The 15136-nt window shown below is 49.8% G+C and overlaps 3 protein-coding genes across 3 annotated transcripts; 1 reads left to right on the plus strand and 2 right to left on the minus strand.

Moving 5' to 3' along the window:
* Positions 1 to 69: 69 nt before the first annotated feature.
* On the minus strand, positions 70 to 3885 carry PV06_00647 (uncharacterized protein). Its single transcript, XM_016401171.1, has 2 exons — positions 1528 to 3885; positions 70 to 1477 (listed from the first exon to the last, which is right to left on the minus strand). Exons 1-2 carry the CDS (start codon positions 3200 to 3202, stop codon positions 711 to 713), a joined length of 2442 nt encoding a protein of 813 aa, XP_016268224.1. The 5' UTR covers positions 3203 to 3885; the 3' UTR covers positions 70 to 710.
* Positions 3886 to 6787: 2902 nt separating this feature from the next.
* Positions 6788 to 8835, plus strand: PV06_00648 (uncharacterized protein; the record flags this gene model as incomplete). Its single annotated transcript, XM_016401172.1, has 6 exons — positions 6788 to 7051; positions 7113 to 7544; positions 7590 to 7658; positions 7706 to 7792; positions 7849 to 7919; positions 7977 to 8835. The coding sequence occupies 6 exons, from the start codon at positions 6788 to 6790 to the stop codon at positions 8833 to 8835; spliced, it is 1782 nt and encodes a 593-aa protein (XP_016268225.1).
* Positions 8836 to 11429: 2594 nt separating this feature from the next.
* On the minus strand, positions 11430 to 13393 carry PV06_00649 (uncharacterized protein; the record flags this gene model as incomplete). The annotated part of the gene is made up of 7 exons (XM_016401173.1): positions 11430 to 11728; positions 11804 to 11995; positions 12072 to 12644; positions 12724 to 12833; positions 12899 to 13102; positions 13169 to 13232; positions 13297 to 13393. The coding sequence occupies 7 exons, from the start codon at positions 13391 to 13393 to the stop codon at positions 11430 to 11432; spliced, it is 1539 nt and encodes a 512-aa protein (XP_016268226.1).
* Between the last annotated feature and the right edge of the window lie 1743 nt (positions 13394 to 15136).

Genomic DNA, 15136 nt, shown 5'->3' on the forward strand with positions numbered 1-15136 from the left:
CAGAAAATCTGGGTGACTCCTTAGACTTCGATTCCTTAAGAGTCACCACAGCAGAAATTCTGCCTATAACCAGAATCAAATATTGCGATATCTTACCAATGTGATATTCAATGGGAGTACGAAGTCATGCCAGGGTCTATATCTCCTTTGCAAACCATCACTCTTTACGTAATCACCTACGGAGGTAGAGACGCAGCGCTTGATGTTATTGCTTAACAAACACAAGATGTTAGTAGTCATACAAGGGCCCAGATTCTTCAAATGCCATGTCGAACTTGAACACCTGCTCGATTCCTACGAGGTTCAGACGTCTGTACACATCATGAATGTCTCTGACCATCTTCTGGTCACCAATGCAGTACAGTGCACCAATTTGGCTTTGCTTGAAGAATCATGAGGGCCCGAAATCCCAAATTCATGAATAGCCCAATCCTCCATCAGCGTAAACCTCCTTCGTAGCTCGTTTTATAACGTAGATCTCACATAGATCGCTGCGCGCGATCACTGGAGCATCGTTATGCTTCTAAATCCTATGCCCACCGAGAATGGTCATGGAAGTCTCATAGGCTATGCTAGCCTCTAATGGGTGATCGAGTCCTCCATTTGCCACCCTGTTATTATGTTAAAACCGCTTTGAAGGTTGAGTTTGCTTTGGCATGTTCTGGCTTTAGTAGGACGCGCGCGTTCGCAGAACTTTGTTGCTTGGCTTTTCAATGCCACTGATTCATTGCGCCATCTTCCAAAGTGCGGATAAAGTCGCGATTCCTTTGATTACGGCTGCCACGTCTTCGAGCAGTCGATGGAGAATCAACGTAACCGTCCGCTGGCGGTGGGTAATAAGCAGGGCTGGGTTGAAGTCTGATGGGCTGGTTAGGATCCAAATGACTCGCTACCCTCTGGATCGTCGGTGGAATTCCAGCTTGTTGCTGGTCCATAGTTGACGCTCGTTGCCTTCCAGCTCTCTGTGTAGCCTGTGCATACAAGCTTTGCTGGTGATTGTAATGGCTCGGGTTAATCTGAGGAGTCTGTTGTGGCATCATGCCCATTTGTGGTGCATAGTTCGCAGAGTGAGTCGGATACGGTGGGGGAGCAGCTTGTTGGTGTGCAGGATACATGGTGTTGTACATTGGCGGCGCTTGTGACGGAGGGTAGGGGCTCATTTGCATGGCGTATGCATTCTGGGCGGCTGTTTGGGCCTGAACTTGGGCCTGGGCGGCCTGGGCTTGAGCTTGAGCCTGCGCAGCTTGAGCAGCTCTTTGTTTGCTCAGAGCTTCAGCTTGCTGCTGTTGCTGCACTCCCGGAGAAATGGGTTTGCTTGCGGGAGATTTCAGGTTCATTGGAGGTACAAAAGGCTGCGTGAACTTCTGCTGCGTAATAAATGGATGCATCTTCGCTTGTTGGGGCGACCATCGTTCGAGAGGATTGGTTGTCAGTAAACCCCGAACAAAATCAATGAAAGCAACCCGATTGTTCATTTCTGTTGAGAATGTCAGCACCGAAAAGCGCAATTCGAACGTTTCTACTCACCTCTCTCAATCTCAGCAGGCTTCATATTCTTCCTAGGCATCGAATAGCTGCGAATGATCTCGGGCAAAGTAGTCGCTTGGAAATACTTTTTACTCGGTTGCTCTTTGACATTGTGCTCGCGGGAGTACTGTTCCATACTTTTCAGTCGATATGTTCGACGGCCAAATTCGTCTGCAGTTTTCTCAAAGAACTCGCCAGACTGCTTCCCCATCTCCAGCATCCATGTTGGCGGCATACCCAGCATTTCGACAATTCTGGAGACTTGGTTGTATTCAGACGAACCCGGAAAGAGCGGAAGCCCCAAAAACAATTCCACCACGATACAGCCGAGTGACCACATGTCAATGGCACAAGAGTACGGCAGGCCCAGGAGCACTTCCGGGGAACGATAGAACCGGGACTGGATATAAGTGTAAACGGTTTGTCTTTCATCGCAAGCTGAACCGAAGTCAATGATCTTGATGATCGGACTTTCGAGATTCTTCAACAGGATGTTTTCCGGTTTGAGATCGCAATGTATCAGACGCGCTTTGTTCAGCAGGGTGAGTCCGTTCAGCAATTGTTGAGCGAAAACACGGACGAGGGTTGTACTGAGGCCTCGGAATTGGTTCTGTTTGATAAGCTCGTACAGATTGACACTGAGCAGTTCAAAGACAAGACACAGATGTTGTCGATGGATGAATGTGTCTTTCAGCCTCAAGAGGTGATGATCATCATTCTTGTCCAGTTTCTGGTTCAGCAGATCCAGGACTGATACTTCCATCATACTCTGATTGAAGTAAGCCGTGCGATTTTTGATAACTTTTACCGCGACCACTTCTTGGGTCCTCAGATTCTGGCACTTGACGACCTGCCCAAAGGTACCCTGTCCCAGCACATCAAGGATCAGGTAGCGGTTCTTGTGGCCTGCTTCTTCACTACCGAGAATGTCGTTAACGTAGAGAATGTAATCGCTGTCGTCGTTATCGTAGCCATCGTTCTTGGTTCCCTTGCTAGGCTTGGTTAGCACCCGCCTAGGATTTCTTGATGACTCGTATTTGAAGCTAGGATTACATATCCTGTAGGTGGCTGGCAGATATGTAGTGAGAGCTTGTAGCGGGCTGATGAAGCCACCTTCTGGATTTGCCCTGCGATAAAGAGGCTGCGTATTGACTCTCGGTGTGAAGTCCTGCATAGTCTTGACCTTTTTAAACCTAGGAACCGGCCCAGGTCCTTGAGAGGGTTGCCTCGATGGCGGGGCAGGTCTCGTCGCACCAGTAGACAGAGGATAGTACGACTCGGGGCTCAGCTCAGCATTTTGTAGCGCAGACGCGTAGTTGGAGGGGTATCTCGTAGGGGTTGGAGGTTCAGGGTAGCGGTCCGAGTTGTAGCTGCTTTGGCGTGTCGGTGACTGTCGTGATGATTGTGGCTGGCCAAGATAGGAGAAGTTGCCAGGATTTGGCATTTTCGGGCTCGCAGGGTATGCGGCTCCCGTAGGTTGAACATTCATAGGAGAATATCTCTGCGCAGCAGAGGAGATTTCAGGGAGGAATTGGGCTGAAAGCCTGTGTTGATGTGCAGGACGCGGAGGATATTTCGCTCGATTGTAGGGATCGGCATCTTCCATCGGAACATCAACTTCACCATTGTGTTCGTAGGGTTGCGATTGCGTCGCTGGTGTGTTGTTCAGAGACATGGCTGCTTTGTCTTCCAGCCACTCTTGCGAGGGGCACTATCTCAGCCTGCCAACGATCCAACTTGTGCGAGGGTAGACCGCGTCCCGGATGACACAAGGCCAGAAGGTGCTTCTAGAGCATAAGAAAGTGGACTCAGTTGTCGAGAGCAGTCTCACTCATCAGTTGAGGGCCGTTCAAAAGGCAGGATAGGAAAAGGCAGATCGAAGTTCAGGTGATTGCCAGCACGGTCGAGGGCAACAGTAAATGGTGAGTTTCGTAAGCGCAATCGGCGGTGACTGAGAGATCCGTGCTAGAAGTCGACGCATGGTCAGAGTCAGTCAGAGGCTCAACAAGAAGCCATGGTGACCTTGGTTGACTTCGTTCGGAGCTCTCATGGAATTGAGGGAGGCTGAGGGTGGAGGGCGCAGTTTTAGTTCAGATTCGTGGCCGAGGAGGATTAGATTGTGGTTCAAGAAGACATGCAACCAGCGGTGGAGACGTTGGGCTGGCTTAGGATGGTTGAACACGGCTCAGGAACAGCGGGCGGACAAACAGAGGACCGTGGTGACCAAGAAAACAGAAGAGGAGTCTTGAAATTTATACAGTCACAGCACGGCAAGACAGCGCAGCACGGTGATGTTTCTAGTGGGAGTTTGAAGCGCCTGCGACTTTTTGACCACCTTGTTGCGTTGTTCCTTTATTGCTGCTTTGGAGGTTGCTGATTAGGTATTGTTGTTATTATTATTATTATTATCCGTACCGAGAGGACTAGTACTCGTACTGGCACCACCCATTACGAGTACGAAGCAGGCCTAGCAAAGGGCTGGTTGAGCTCTTGCAACCAAGACAAATGGCGCCGCTTTTACTCCGCACCAAGCGCTCTCCTCCAGAGCGATAATGGATCATTTATTTATAGGAAACAAAGGTACGGATACTGCAACTCTTTACTATCTAGTCGTACATCTTTGTATGTGCTATTTGCCCGGCGGCCGTGTCAACTCTGCATAAGTCTGTCCAAGGTTCTAATCATTTCGATGCTGCAAGGCCAGTGATAGCCTGCAATCTCCTTGCTGAACAGACCCAGAACTCTCAATGTCCCATATTGCGAAGCAGGGACAGGTTCGGTGCGCAGCCTCTGCCACACCACCAATGCAGACAAAAATACAATCACTGGCAACCAGACAGACAATCTGCTCTCGGGAGGTATTTTGTGGCAAGAATCTAGCACCTGCCAAGCGAGCGCCGCAGCTTTGTCCAAGACTTGGAAAGGTTCTGAGGGGCGGAAGCCTTGGCTGTTCGATTGTGTCTCGCCGTAGCTTGCCATCTGTGGCAATTTCCAGGTGTCGGGACAGATGAGCTGTAATTTGCAAAACAAGTGCAGAGCAAGTATATCGTTGCTAACATGTGACTCGAAGAGGCGCTCCCATCGTGAGAGTCCAGCCGTCATGGCCTCGTTGAGCCGAGAGAATTCGGAAGATGCTGACAATGGGGTGAAAGGACTCCGGGGCTTCAAGCCGGTGTGCCCTGATGGCCCGTTGCCAATGAAGGACGTCAACTGGAGAGATCGTTGCGCATAGACGATATCACTGAGGAGAGCCGTGAGCAACAGGAGAGCATCCTCTCCGTTGCGTACATCTTGTGGGATCTTATCTCCATGTAACAGACAATGGTAAACGGTGTGAAATTGACGGCTCGAACCAGGCATCTTGATAAAAAGCTCACGGGTTGAAAAGTTTGCGGCCAATCCACAGTGAGTGGCTTGCAGGGTGTCAATCAGGAACATGTAGCTAACGAGTGCACTGCATAACTCTCAGCCAAGATGAATCATGGATCAGCTTGGATGCACCAACCTTCTCATGCACATGTCCTTGTTCGATAGTTCGCTGGACGAGAACAGCGGTGAACACTCGTCGGTCAGGTGTAAGCGCCTCGAGATCTGCACGTTTTGGTCAGAACACATCTCTTCAGATGAGGAGTCGGCCGTTGGATCGACGCACAGTGACTGCATTACACAGGATGGTGGAGGCCTTCCGCCAATTGTCCCAACCTACTGACATCTGCCCATATGTAGCCAGGAATGAGGCCTATGCAAGAAGAATCAGCCATTTTCCAAAGGAATCTCGGTCGGTATTACTTACTGCTACTACTGCTTCCACGAGTCGTGCTTCTCGATTATCGACCTCCAGCATAACCGACCATAGATTGACACCAGCAACAAAGAGGCCGGAGGATCTATCCATTGGGCTCATCTCACTTCCTATCGCGTACGGACTTGATTCCTCTGGGGATGACGTTGCGGATGACAAACACGAGATTGCGAGTTGAAGATACGGTGGTAGAGCAGACATGGGAGAATTTAGTAGATCTACATTGTCGATGAAGATATGTTGTTTAAATGTTGTCAGAAAATCTGCCTGTAAGCGGACCAGCTCATGCTCAGGCGGGTAGACTGGATGTTCTGATAGTAATATCATAGGGTAGTTATATGCGTGGACGTCCTTTCATGTACATCTCAGCCTCTGAAGTCTGTTGTTGAGAATCTTCACTTACCGGTGAATGATCCACTGAGCTGTCTTCGGCAGAGTCTGACACAATCGAGCCATCGTCGTCAAAGCCTTCACTATGAAGCAGGGCAACTCGGAAACGCTCGAGGAATGTTGCTTCGAGGTTCTCATTGGCTTCGTGTACATCCCATCGAGTTGGGTCACGCTCGCCTGGCCACTGCCTCGGGTTGAGTGATCTTGGGTATCTTTGCGCTGGCTGCATTGTCAGCTCTACCAGTCCTCGTGTTCAATGGAGAGAGCATCCTATCGTCGCACCCATTTGCTGCTCATAAGGTGCTAACTATCAATAAGGTATGGCCACGGAATTGAGAAATTTGCCTTTGACCCCGGATACCCCAGGGTTGTGGTTGTGGTTGTGGTTGCGGCTGGGGATCTAGATCTGCCCACATCCCACATTGCAATAAAGCCTGACATGGACCCCATTCAGGTCCGAGACTACAAATTCTTCATTTTCTCGTCTCTAATACGAGATTCCGGTACCGAAAAAAGCCATGATATTATAATGATGAGCGCCAGGAAAGACAAGAAGGTACGCTTACTAGTGGCTTTCAAGGCCAGGACCCTCCTCCGTTGTCCCCAGTTTCCTCTCGACCAAACGGAATGATGACTATGGTCAGTGTGACATTTGTTCCCGGTGCTTCGCCCGGTCCGAACACTTGGTAAGGCATCGCCGGACACGTGAGAGCCCTCATCTAGCCAATCTGCTATCATCATGCTGAGCAAGTAGATACCAAAGAAAAACCATACCCTTGCCCCCATTGTGGCCGCGCCTTTCAGCGGTGCGATGCCAGAGATGTTCATGTCAAGAAATGTTACGCAAGTCCGGACAACGATCTGGACAATAGTGACCGCAAGCGTGTTCGCATCGCCTGCGGAACTTGTCGTCGGCGAAAATTGCGGTGCGATGCGACAGAGCCATGTGGTACCTGTCGAGCATCCAATTCTCATTGCGAGTATCATCCACCTACAGGATTCTCAGCAGTCGCCCTCGATTCGCCCTCTCGGTCTGACAGCACAAGAGGCGATGAGCTTCGTGGTCCAATGAATCTTGTTAATGCTCAGCTGAATGACAACTTGAGCTCAGCAACAAGCGAGAACCCTCCTGGCAGCACTTGTCTTAACATCACCTCCATCATTGACCCCCTGCAGACTCTGAATGAGAGTTTACCTGTTCCCTGTCCCGACGCACTCCCTGACCTTCATGGAGCGGATGGTGACCAGTCTATCCGGACGGCCGATCTCCATCGCCATGACTTTTATCCGCTCCCGGATACTGCTCCTGGCGGCGTGGATGACTTTTGGCAGGTCCCTTTCATGGAACGCTTCTCTACCTCTAGTGTTAATTCAAAGGACTGACTAGCTACAGAACAGTGAGTTCTGGTTTGACCAATCCGAACTTGACTGGAGCGAACAGCTCTTCGAACCAAATCCGCCAATGCTAGACTATGAGATGCCGTCTCCGCTGAACAATTTGACCGCCATGATGCAAGAATACTTTGATCGAAAGTCGCGGCCGTCATCACCTTCTCCTGCTAGAGCTAGCAAAGTATGGTATTCGGCTCCACCACATATTGAAGACCATAACAGAGACATCATCAGAGTGTTTCACAATGTGTTTCGAAGGCATATTCCGAAGACATTTTCTCTCTTTGAAGATACAGCTATCACCAGTTCCAAAAATCAACCGGCATTCACGCTCGCTCTAGCTGCTATTGGGGGACTGTTTTGCACGACCCCTGGTAGCGCACAAGTCGCGAAGTCAATGTATGATGATGCTCGGCGGATGGTCCTTTCAACTGTACGTTGACATTCTTACGGCGTTGTGGTCACTAATGCATGATAGGTTAACACTCAGAGCTGCTCAGACGATTTCTCTGCATGTCGATTGGATAAGTTTATCGTGGCGAAAACTGTATGTCTATCGAATCATGACTTATGATCAATACTGACTTAGATTAGTTCGTCTTATTAGCTTTGTACGGTCTCTGCAGCGGTGACAAGAGGAGTTACGAGTTCCTGGAAGTATTCCACGGCAACCTCATCCATGTATGTTGTTTCGCCCCGGGAGTTCGAACCTACTTTCCGATTAACTACCGTTGCAGTCTGTCCAAGAGTATAGCAAAGCATGCCAATGGTCTCCTCAAACAGATGACATCGACAAGGATAATACCCGGTGGGTCATGATTCTTGTCATCGCTATATAATTTACATACTAACAGAGCCCATGAAGACTCCTTGAAGCTCTCCATATCCTCGACTGCTATCGAGTCATTATCATGCAGCGACCACCCTCTTTGGCACGAAAATACAGCGAGTCGTTCCTACGTACGCCCACAAATCGGAGTCGCATATCTAAGCTTCATAACGTGATAGCTGGCCTTGTGGGCGGTGGGCACACGGTCGACTTGGGCCCCAATACCACCTTCGGCCTGACGAGCTTGGCGTCTCTGAGCTCTTTTGTGTGGCCTGCGACATACCCCCAGCAGAATGTTTACGGCACGGACAAATATCAGTCCGATGATCTCTTCGTATGGAGAGCTGATTTCGCAGAGTTAGCCTGCGATACCTGGCTTCGGACGATCCACCGACCAGAAAACCTATCTCACTTGGTTGTGTACCACATGATGGGTATTATACTACATTCGAATTTGACTGTTCTGCAGAACTTTGCTCACTCTGGGCCTGGATCGGCAGCACGAGACGCGGAAAGGGGATTGGCTGCAAGAGAGATCCATGCATGGACAAATGACAGGCATTATACAACTGCCCAGTGGCACGCAGAGAATATGATTGCCGGTATCGAAGCTGCCCTGACCGAGGCGGCAACCGCGAGACAGACTCAGCATTCTTCAGCTCGAACTTCGTCGCTACCCCTGGAGTTGCCAGGCTTAGTATTCGAAGCACCACACATCCCTTACGCTGTCTACTATGCCAGTCTGGTTCTTTGGTCTGGAGCTTTCACGGCACCGAACCTGGTCAAATCTGCCCTCCCAGCACGAGCCCAACTAGCAAGAGGCGAGCAGATCTTACTTGTACATAAAGTGCATATCGCCCAGCTCCTTGCGCGGCTTCTTAGTGGGATTCGCTAGGTGGTGAGTGTGGCATAGCAAGATTCGATGAGTACTACCAGTTGGGAAGACGTTGAAATGATGGCGATGCTATTGGATCTATACGCATAGAATAGACATTCTCTACACGAAGCCTCTATGCCATTCTGTGAGATACAACTCGTGGACCAACCGCGATCTTCTCATGTCTTGACTCTCATCCTTGGTGATATCATTCCAGATCAAACCCCACCCCAGATATCATTCGCAGATGGGGTTCATCCATCCATGGAGGTTGTTTACCCAGAGGCAGAAACATTGCCGATCAAGAAAATAGGTGGGTGATCAGAGAAGTTCTCCATGTCTGCCACAAGCTCGGCGGCAGTCTCACTTTTCATTGCCTTTTGGAATCCCTCGGCTGATTCCCAGGTCATGGTCGACGCAACGCTGTACTGTTTTGATCCATCTGGACCTGCGTCGAAAGTGACGACTTTCCATTCCAGAAGCCCATACTGCTTCCAATTCTTGGAGACCAGCTGCATATGGTTGTTGGTGTAATATTGTAAGTTGAACTGGGCCTCGGCCGCCGCTGGGTAGGCGACCATCGTAAGGTAAGTCATTTTCGCTATCGGTTGCAAGGTCTCAATGGGAGTCTATAGCCTAGTGCGTGCTATAGCGTGGGAATTAGAGTTGAGGGTATGGAATTGTCAAGCACTTGTTTGATGATGTGGTCAACGTGGATTCTGTTCTGGGACAGGAGCAATTTGTATCAGGGGGTCTCCAGAAACATTCGCCGACTTAGCAATCCAGGTCGCACCTACGAGTCAACAGACTCCATATTCACCCGAGCTCTCGGCAAGAAATGGGAAATGTGGTGGTAGGCGAAGTGTCCACACTATACTGGGGCCTCCTTCTGGTTTACATTCCCCCAGACTGTGGATCGGACATCCCGCATATTCTGTCAGTTCTTCGCTTATCTCTCTCTACCCCCGGCACAGCACCCCATTGCTGACAGACTCCAGGTCAAGTCAATCGAGAGACTGCGGGACACAGACAGCAACAACAATCCTCATGGGCACGAGGCTAATGAAGATGCTGTTCATCACTAAGCCCGCTCACTCGAAGTTGATGATCACCACACTCCCTCCTTGTCCCTACCGGCGACACTCTTCCCCCACGAATACCCCAGCCATAGCCGCATCGTCTTACTAGGGAGGTGTAGCACAACATTCGAATAACTTTCAATTTTACGAGGTCGTGCAGAGATAAATTGAAACTACCTTTTCCGAGCCGAGAAGCATTTCCAAGTCCAATATCATCGGCCAACTCTCACATCCTTGATCCCACAACATGGCACTCACTTCCAAGATTACATCTGGACGAACGTGCCTAGTGACAGGAGGAGCAGGAGGTCTAGGCAAATCAATCGCCCTCGCTCTGCTAGAAGAAGGTGCAAAGGTGGTCGTCAGTGACTTCAGCGAAAGCCTACTCGACTCCGTGGCGGCAGAATTCCAACCGAAAGAATCTGTCTTGTTACTGCCCGCAGACGTCGCGGACGCCGGGGCAGTTGAATCTTTGATATCCAAGGCGGTGCACCACTTCGGACGGCTTGACGTCCTGGTCAATTGCGCCGGCATCTTCGATCGCTTCGAGCCGGTGGGGGACATCAACCAAGACCTTTGGTCCAAGGTACTCTCCGTCAACGTCACAGGACCTTATCTGTTGAGCAAGGCTGCCGTCAATCATTTCCTGAGTAGATCCGCCACGGACGCATCGATCATCAATATAGGATCGTTGGCAAGTGAACACGGGTGGTGTGGAGGTGCGGCGTACACTACCAGCAAACACGCCATCAAAGGCCTCACCAAGTCCACCGCTGCTTTTTACAGAAACAAGGGCATCAGGTGTAACTTGGTCATGCCGGGAGGGATGAACACGGACATTGTCGCGAATGTGGCCAATACCCAAGGTTTAGATCCAGAAGGTTCAAAGATGCTGGATGCCGTGGTGGAGGCTTTGGACACTCCCATCTCCGATACGAAGGAGGTGGCGAATTTGGTCGCTTTCCTGGCGTCTACCCGCTCATCTGCCTTGACTGGGGCCGTGATCAAGGCGGACCATGGTATAACAACGCTCATATAGGACAAGACAAAGCTGACGACTCTTTCACACATACCAAGAAATTGGACTGTAGGACACTCGAACCAGATAGAAAGCAAGTAAGCGCCCGTAGAAAAACTTGCTTAGGTGCTAGATGATGAATAACACCTACGAGGTTTCCAAGGGAAAAGGTCAAGTAAGTAAGGAAGTATGTATGTTCAATCGCTCAGAGCCGACAACCTCCTGCCTACCTCGAATTTTCTCGATGTGTTCGGTCGAGATATCTGCTACTACAAGACCGGCTAACAAGGACCGATACAGCATGCTGGGGATTTCCGTCTTGGATGAAAACATTCGAGTCATTCCAACTAGCCATTGAACATCATCATCTCTGGGGTTTTCACCTATCACATCATACTTGTTTCAGTTCTGCTCTTCTAGACTAATCCTCGACCAGACACCAAGTCAGCATGCTACCTCCATCTAACTCTTATGGTCGGTCAATTGTTTACATATTCCTTCCTCTACTATCATTGCTAGAACAAATCCACTTGTTCATACTTGGGGAAGAAGTTTGCTTTCGCGTCAGCATATTCTTTCAGGATCAATTGTCGTCTCGCCTCAGATCTGACGGTAATCATGGCCGGAAACTCAAAGGGACACATGGTAAGTCCCTCCCTGTAACCTGTCTCGACGCTGGGGTCAGGTAGAATCGGCTTTTTCGTTTCAGGGTCCATCTTCGGTTCAATCTTGAACGCCCAGAGTAATTTGGTGATGGCATGCCAGAGGTTTCGATCCGCTAAGTGTATCCCTGGGCACAGGCGACGACCATTGCCTATAGTTCCAAGAGAAGTAAGTCAGCGGGAAAAGCAAATCATAAACGGACATGAAAAATCTTCAATGAACGAACCAAATCCATAATGATCACGATTCTCGTAATCTGCAGAATTTGCGTATTCTGCTGCCAACAATGTCCGTCCCTTGTAATGGTCGGGATCAAAAGTATTAGGGTGCGGAAATTTGGACTCATCCTGGTGCAAACCATAGACGTTCACAAACAGGACCGTTCCCTTGGGAAGGAATTTTCCATCCACCCACTGGTCTGGAGACCAAAAAAAGTCAGCAAAAGTACACAAACTGTTGGCTTCAAAATCCAACGCCCTGAGGCAGACACTTACCTTCTGAGAGTGCATGTGGGAACCCCAGTGGTGCTGTTGGTCTCCACCGCATCGCCTCCTTGACCATGGTGGCAAGATAAGGCATGGATTTATAGTCGGACCACGTCGGTAGTCTCTTGTCACCCACGACGGCGTCTATTTCAGCCTGAGCCTTCTTCTGTACCTCGGGGTAGAGGATCATCGCTTGCAACCAAGAGCTCAAGGTCGAAGCAGAGGTGTCTGAACCTCCCTTGAGCGTGACACCGGCCAGAAGCATAATGTTGTGGCTCGAAAGACCGTGCTTCTCCTCCTGTTCCAACAGTCGGTCCGCGATACAGTCCGTTGGCCCGGTCGTCCTTCGTCTTTCTTCCACAGATCGGAGTAGACCTCCATAAAGGTTATGTACTTTGTCATGGACAAGGCTAGCGCGATTCATCCAGTTTCCGAGAAATCGTTGAGGAACCAATTTCAGAATTGGAAACAAATCAACCGGCGGAGTCGCTCCAAACTCATTGATCCTAGCCCAAAGCTCGACGATGTCGTTGAGCTTCTTGGTCCACGGTGCGTCAATTGAGGGTGATCGAATTCCGTAGACTTTGAAGAAAGAAAGCGCGTCAGTCAGCCAGTTTTCAGCCTTGGATCTCCTTGCTGCAGAGAGAGAGAGATGATTTACCGATACTCATGATGATGCTGTTGCTAAATCTCTTGAGATGCTGCATCCACTCATCCGGCGATTGAAGGACGTCGTAAAGCAGCTGGACGCTTTCAGCCTGGTGGATCTTGCTGTGTTCCCGATCACAAAGGGCCTCCGTCAAGTCTTATGGATCAATCTACGCATCATCCGCCACCTCGGAGTGTTGTCCATCATGAGCATGTGGTCTCCCTCCGTGATGAGGTGTTGCGAAACCAACGATACGGGCCGATTGCTCGAGGCCGAGGCCTTCTTGTCCATGATTTGCTTGATGATCCGTCGATCCGTGAGGACAACTGCTGTCCCTGGGCCCAGCTTGAGACTGTACATGCCGCCATACTGCTTTGCCCATTCTGTAAATCTGTGTTAATGGTCAGTGTATGGCACACATGTATGGGAGGTTGATAAGCAAGCTTTTGCAACCTACTGCAGATAAGGCTTGTGCAAGGGCATCTGATGCAAGTTACCGATAATGGGCAACGTACGTGGGCCTTTTTTGTTCTCTCGTTAATTTTCTTGTCCAACATTCTTCCCCGTCGTACTATGTGGACGTACCATTGGGGAGATTTGGACCTCTTCTTCCTATACAAGCGATGGAATAGATCAAGACGCCCACTGTAAAGATGACGGGAGCCAAGAGCAACAACCCCATTGTCACAATAGGTTCAAGGCTGAGATTTCACGAAGGCTGCCTCGTGTCTTCTAGATGTTCCTGGTGAATACAATGCTCACAAACCGTGTAACTCATGGAATCAACTGGTGAGCTTGACTTTGATATGAGGATAAATATTGAATCTCTATACAAGGCTGTAATTCTATTCTATGAGCCGATCTTGATTCCTTTTTTTCGGGTAAAAAAGGGGTAGGCATGTCTGAATGAAATGCTCTGGAACTCACTACGTTGCCACAGCCTTAGCCCCATAATCCACCCTCCGTCTATCACCGTAACACATGGGGTCGATGTTTGAAGCTGAAGGGTTGTTCAGATGGACTAGTACCGGGGTAACCGTACTCGCGGAGGCCAGGAGCAGGGCGAATGTCAATTGCTGTAAGGGGTATCCCCCAAACTCGCTGCTTCTCAGCAACGGCTGAAGGCGGTTGTCAGCTTCTTCGGATGGAGGGGTGGAAGGGGGGGACACATCTCCACGCATCAACTCATTGTTCCCTCCAGACTTCTGGGATTGGTAGGCCCTGAACGAAGTATCTACAACTGTAACGATATGTCGACGTTGCGTGATCCGACCAGGCCGAATGCCGGAGTTATGTCGCTCTATACATTGTGGTGGAGGTTCTCACATCAATCTGACCTGAGTCTGTCCATCTCCCCCGCCACAGTATCAGGTGGTTCATTCGGACACCGCGCAGTCCTTCCCGTTTGCCTCAATCTAGGTTTCCCTTATGTCATGTACCAAGCAACATGTCGAGCCTAAAAGATAAAGTCATTGCTATCACTGGAGCAGCCGGGGGCATTGGAGCAGCCACGGCTTGTATGCTTGCTTCTCGAGGAGCGAAACTCTCTCTGGCCGACACAGACGCAAGTGCGTTGCAGCACTTGTCTCGGGACATAACCACCAAGTACAAGACGAAGGTACTCACAACCACTGTCGACGTGACAAACTCCGACCAGGTAGATCAATGGATCGTAGCCACCGTCAAACACTTCTCCAAGCTCTCTGGAGGTGTCAATCTTGCGGGAATAGTTGGCAGAGATTTCGGGAGAAAAGGGGCACATGAAGTTTCCGATCATGATTTTGACTTGGTCATGAAAATCAACGTCAAAGGTGTTATGGCCTGTCAACGTGCACAATTACTGCACATTGAAGACGGAGGGTCAATTGTGAACGCTGCCAGTGTTTCGGGAAAGATGGGCATACCTCAGGCGCTAGCCTACGCTGCAAGCAAGCACGCTGTTATCGGACTCACTCGAGTCGCTGCGGTCGAGAACGGGCACCGCAGGGTGAGAGTGAATGCTATTGCCCCGTAAGTAGATCCCCTTTCGTCCAGAACATGCTCAATCCTGTGTGGTCACTAATGGACACGATAGAGGGAGTATCGATACTAAAATGCTGGATACGGCTCGAGAAGTTCACATAGGCGACAATGATCACAAGTCACCAATCAACCGGGCAGGTAAAGCAGAAGAAGTGGGAGCTTTGATCGCGTTTTTGCTGAGTGACGAGGCAACATTCACAACCGGAGCAGTCTACACAATTGATGGTGGGCTAACCCCTTAAATATCCATGTACTCTATATACATCGGTCGATCGTCGACGGAAACAAGAGTGATTATATCCCAACACAATTGTCTAAAGCAGATTCTACTCACTCTCAGATGATCCAAGGCCCGACTTTGCTTTCGTGGTCTTCCGAAATGAACATCACCATTGATTCGCGA

Source organism: Exophiala oligosperma, assembly GCF_000835515.1.
Source record: "Exophiala oligosperma strain CBS 72588 unplaced genomic scaffold supercont1.1, whole genome shotgun sequence".
Taxonomy (NCBI): Eukaryota; Fungi; Ascomycota; class Eurotiomycetes; order Chaetothyriales; family Herpotrichiellaceae; genus Exophiala; species Exophiala oligosperma.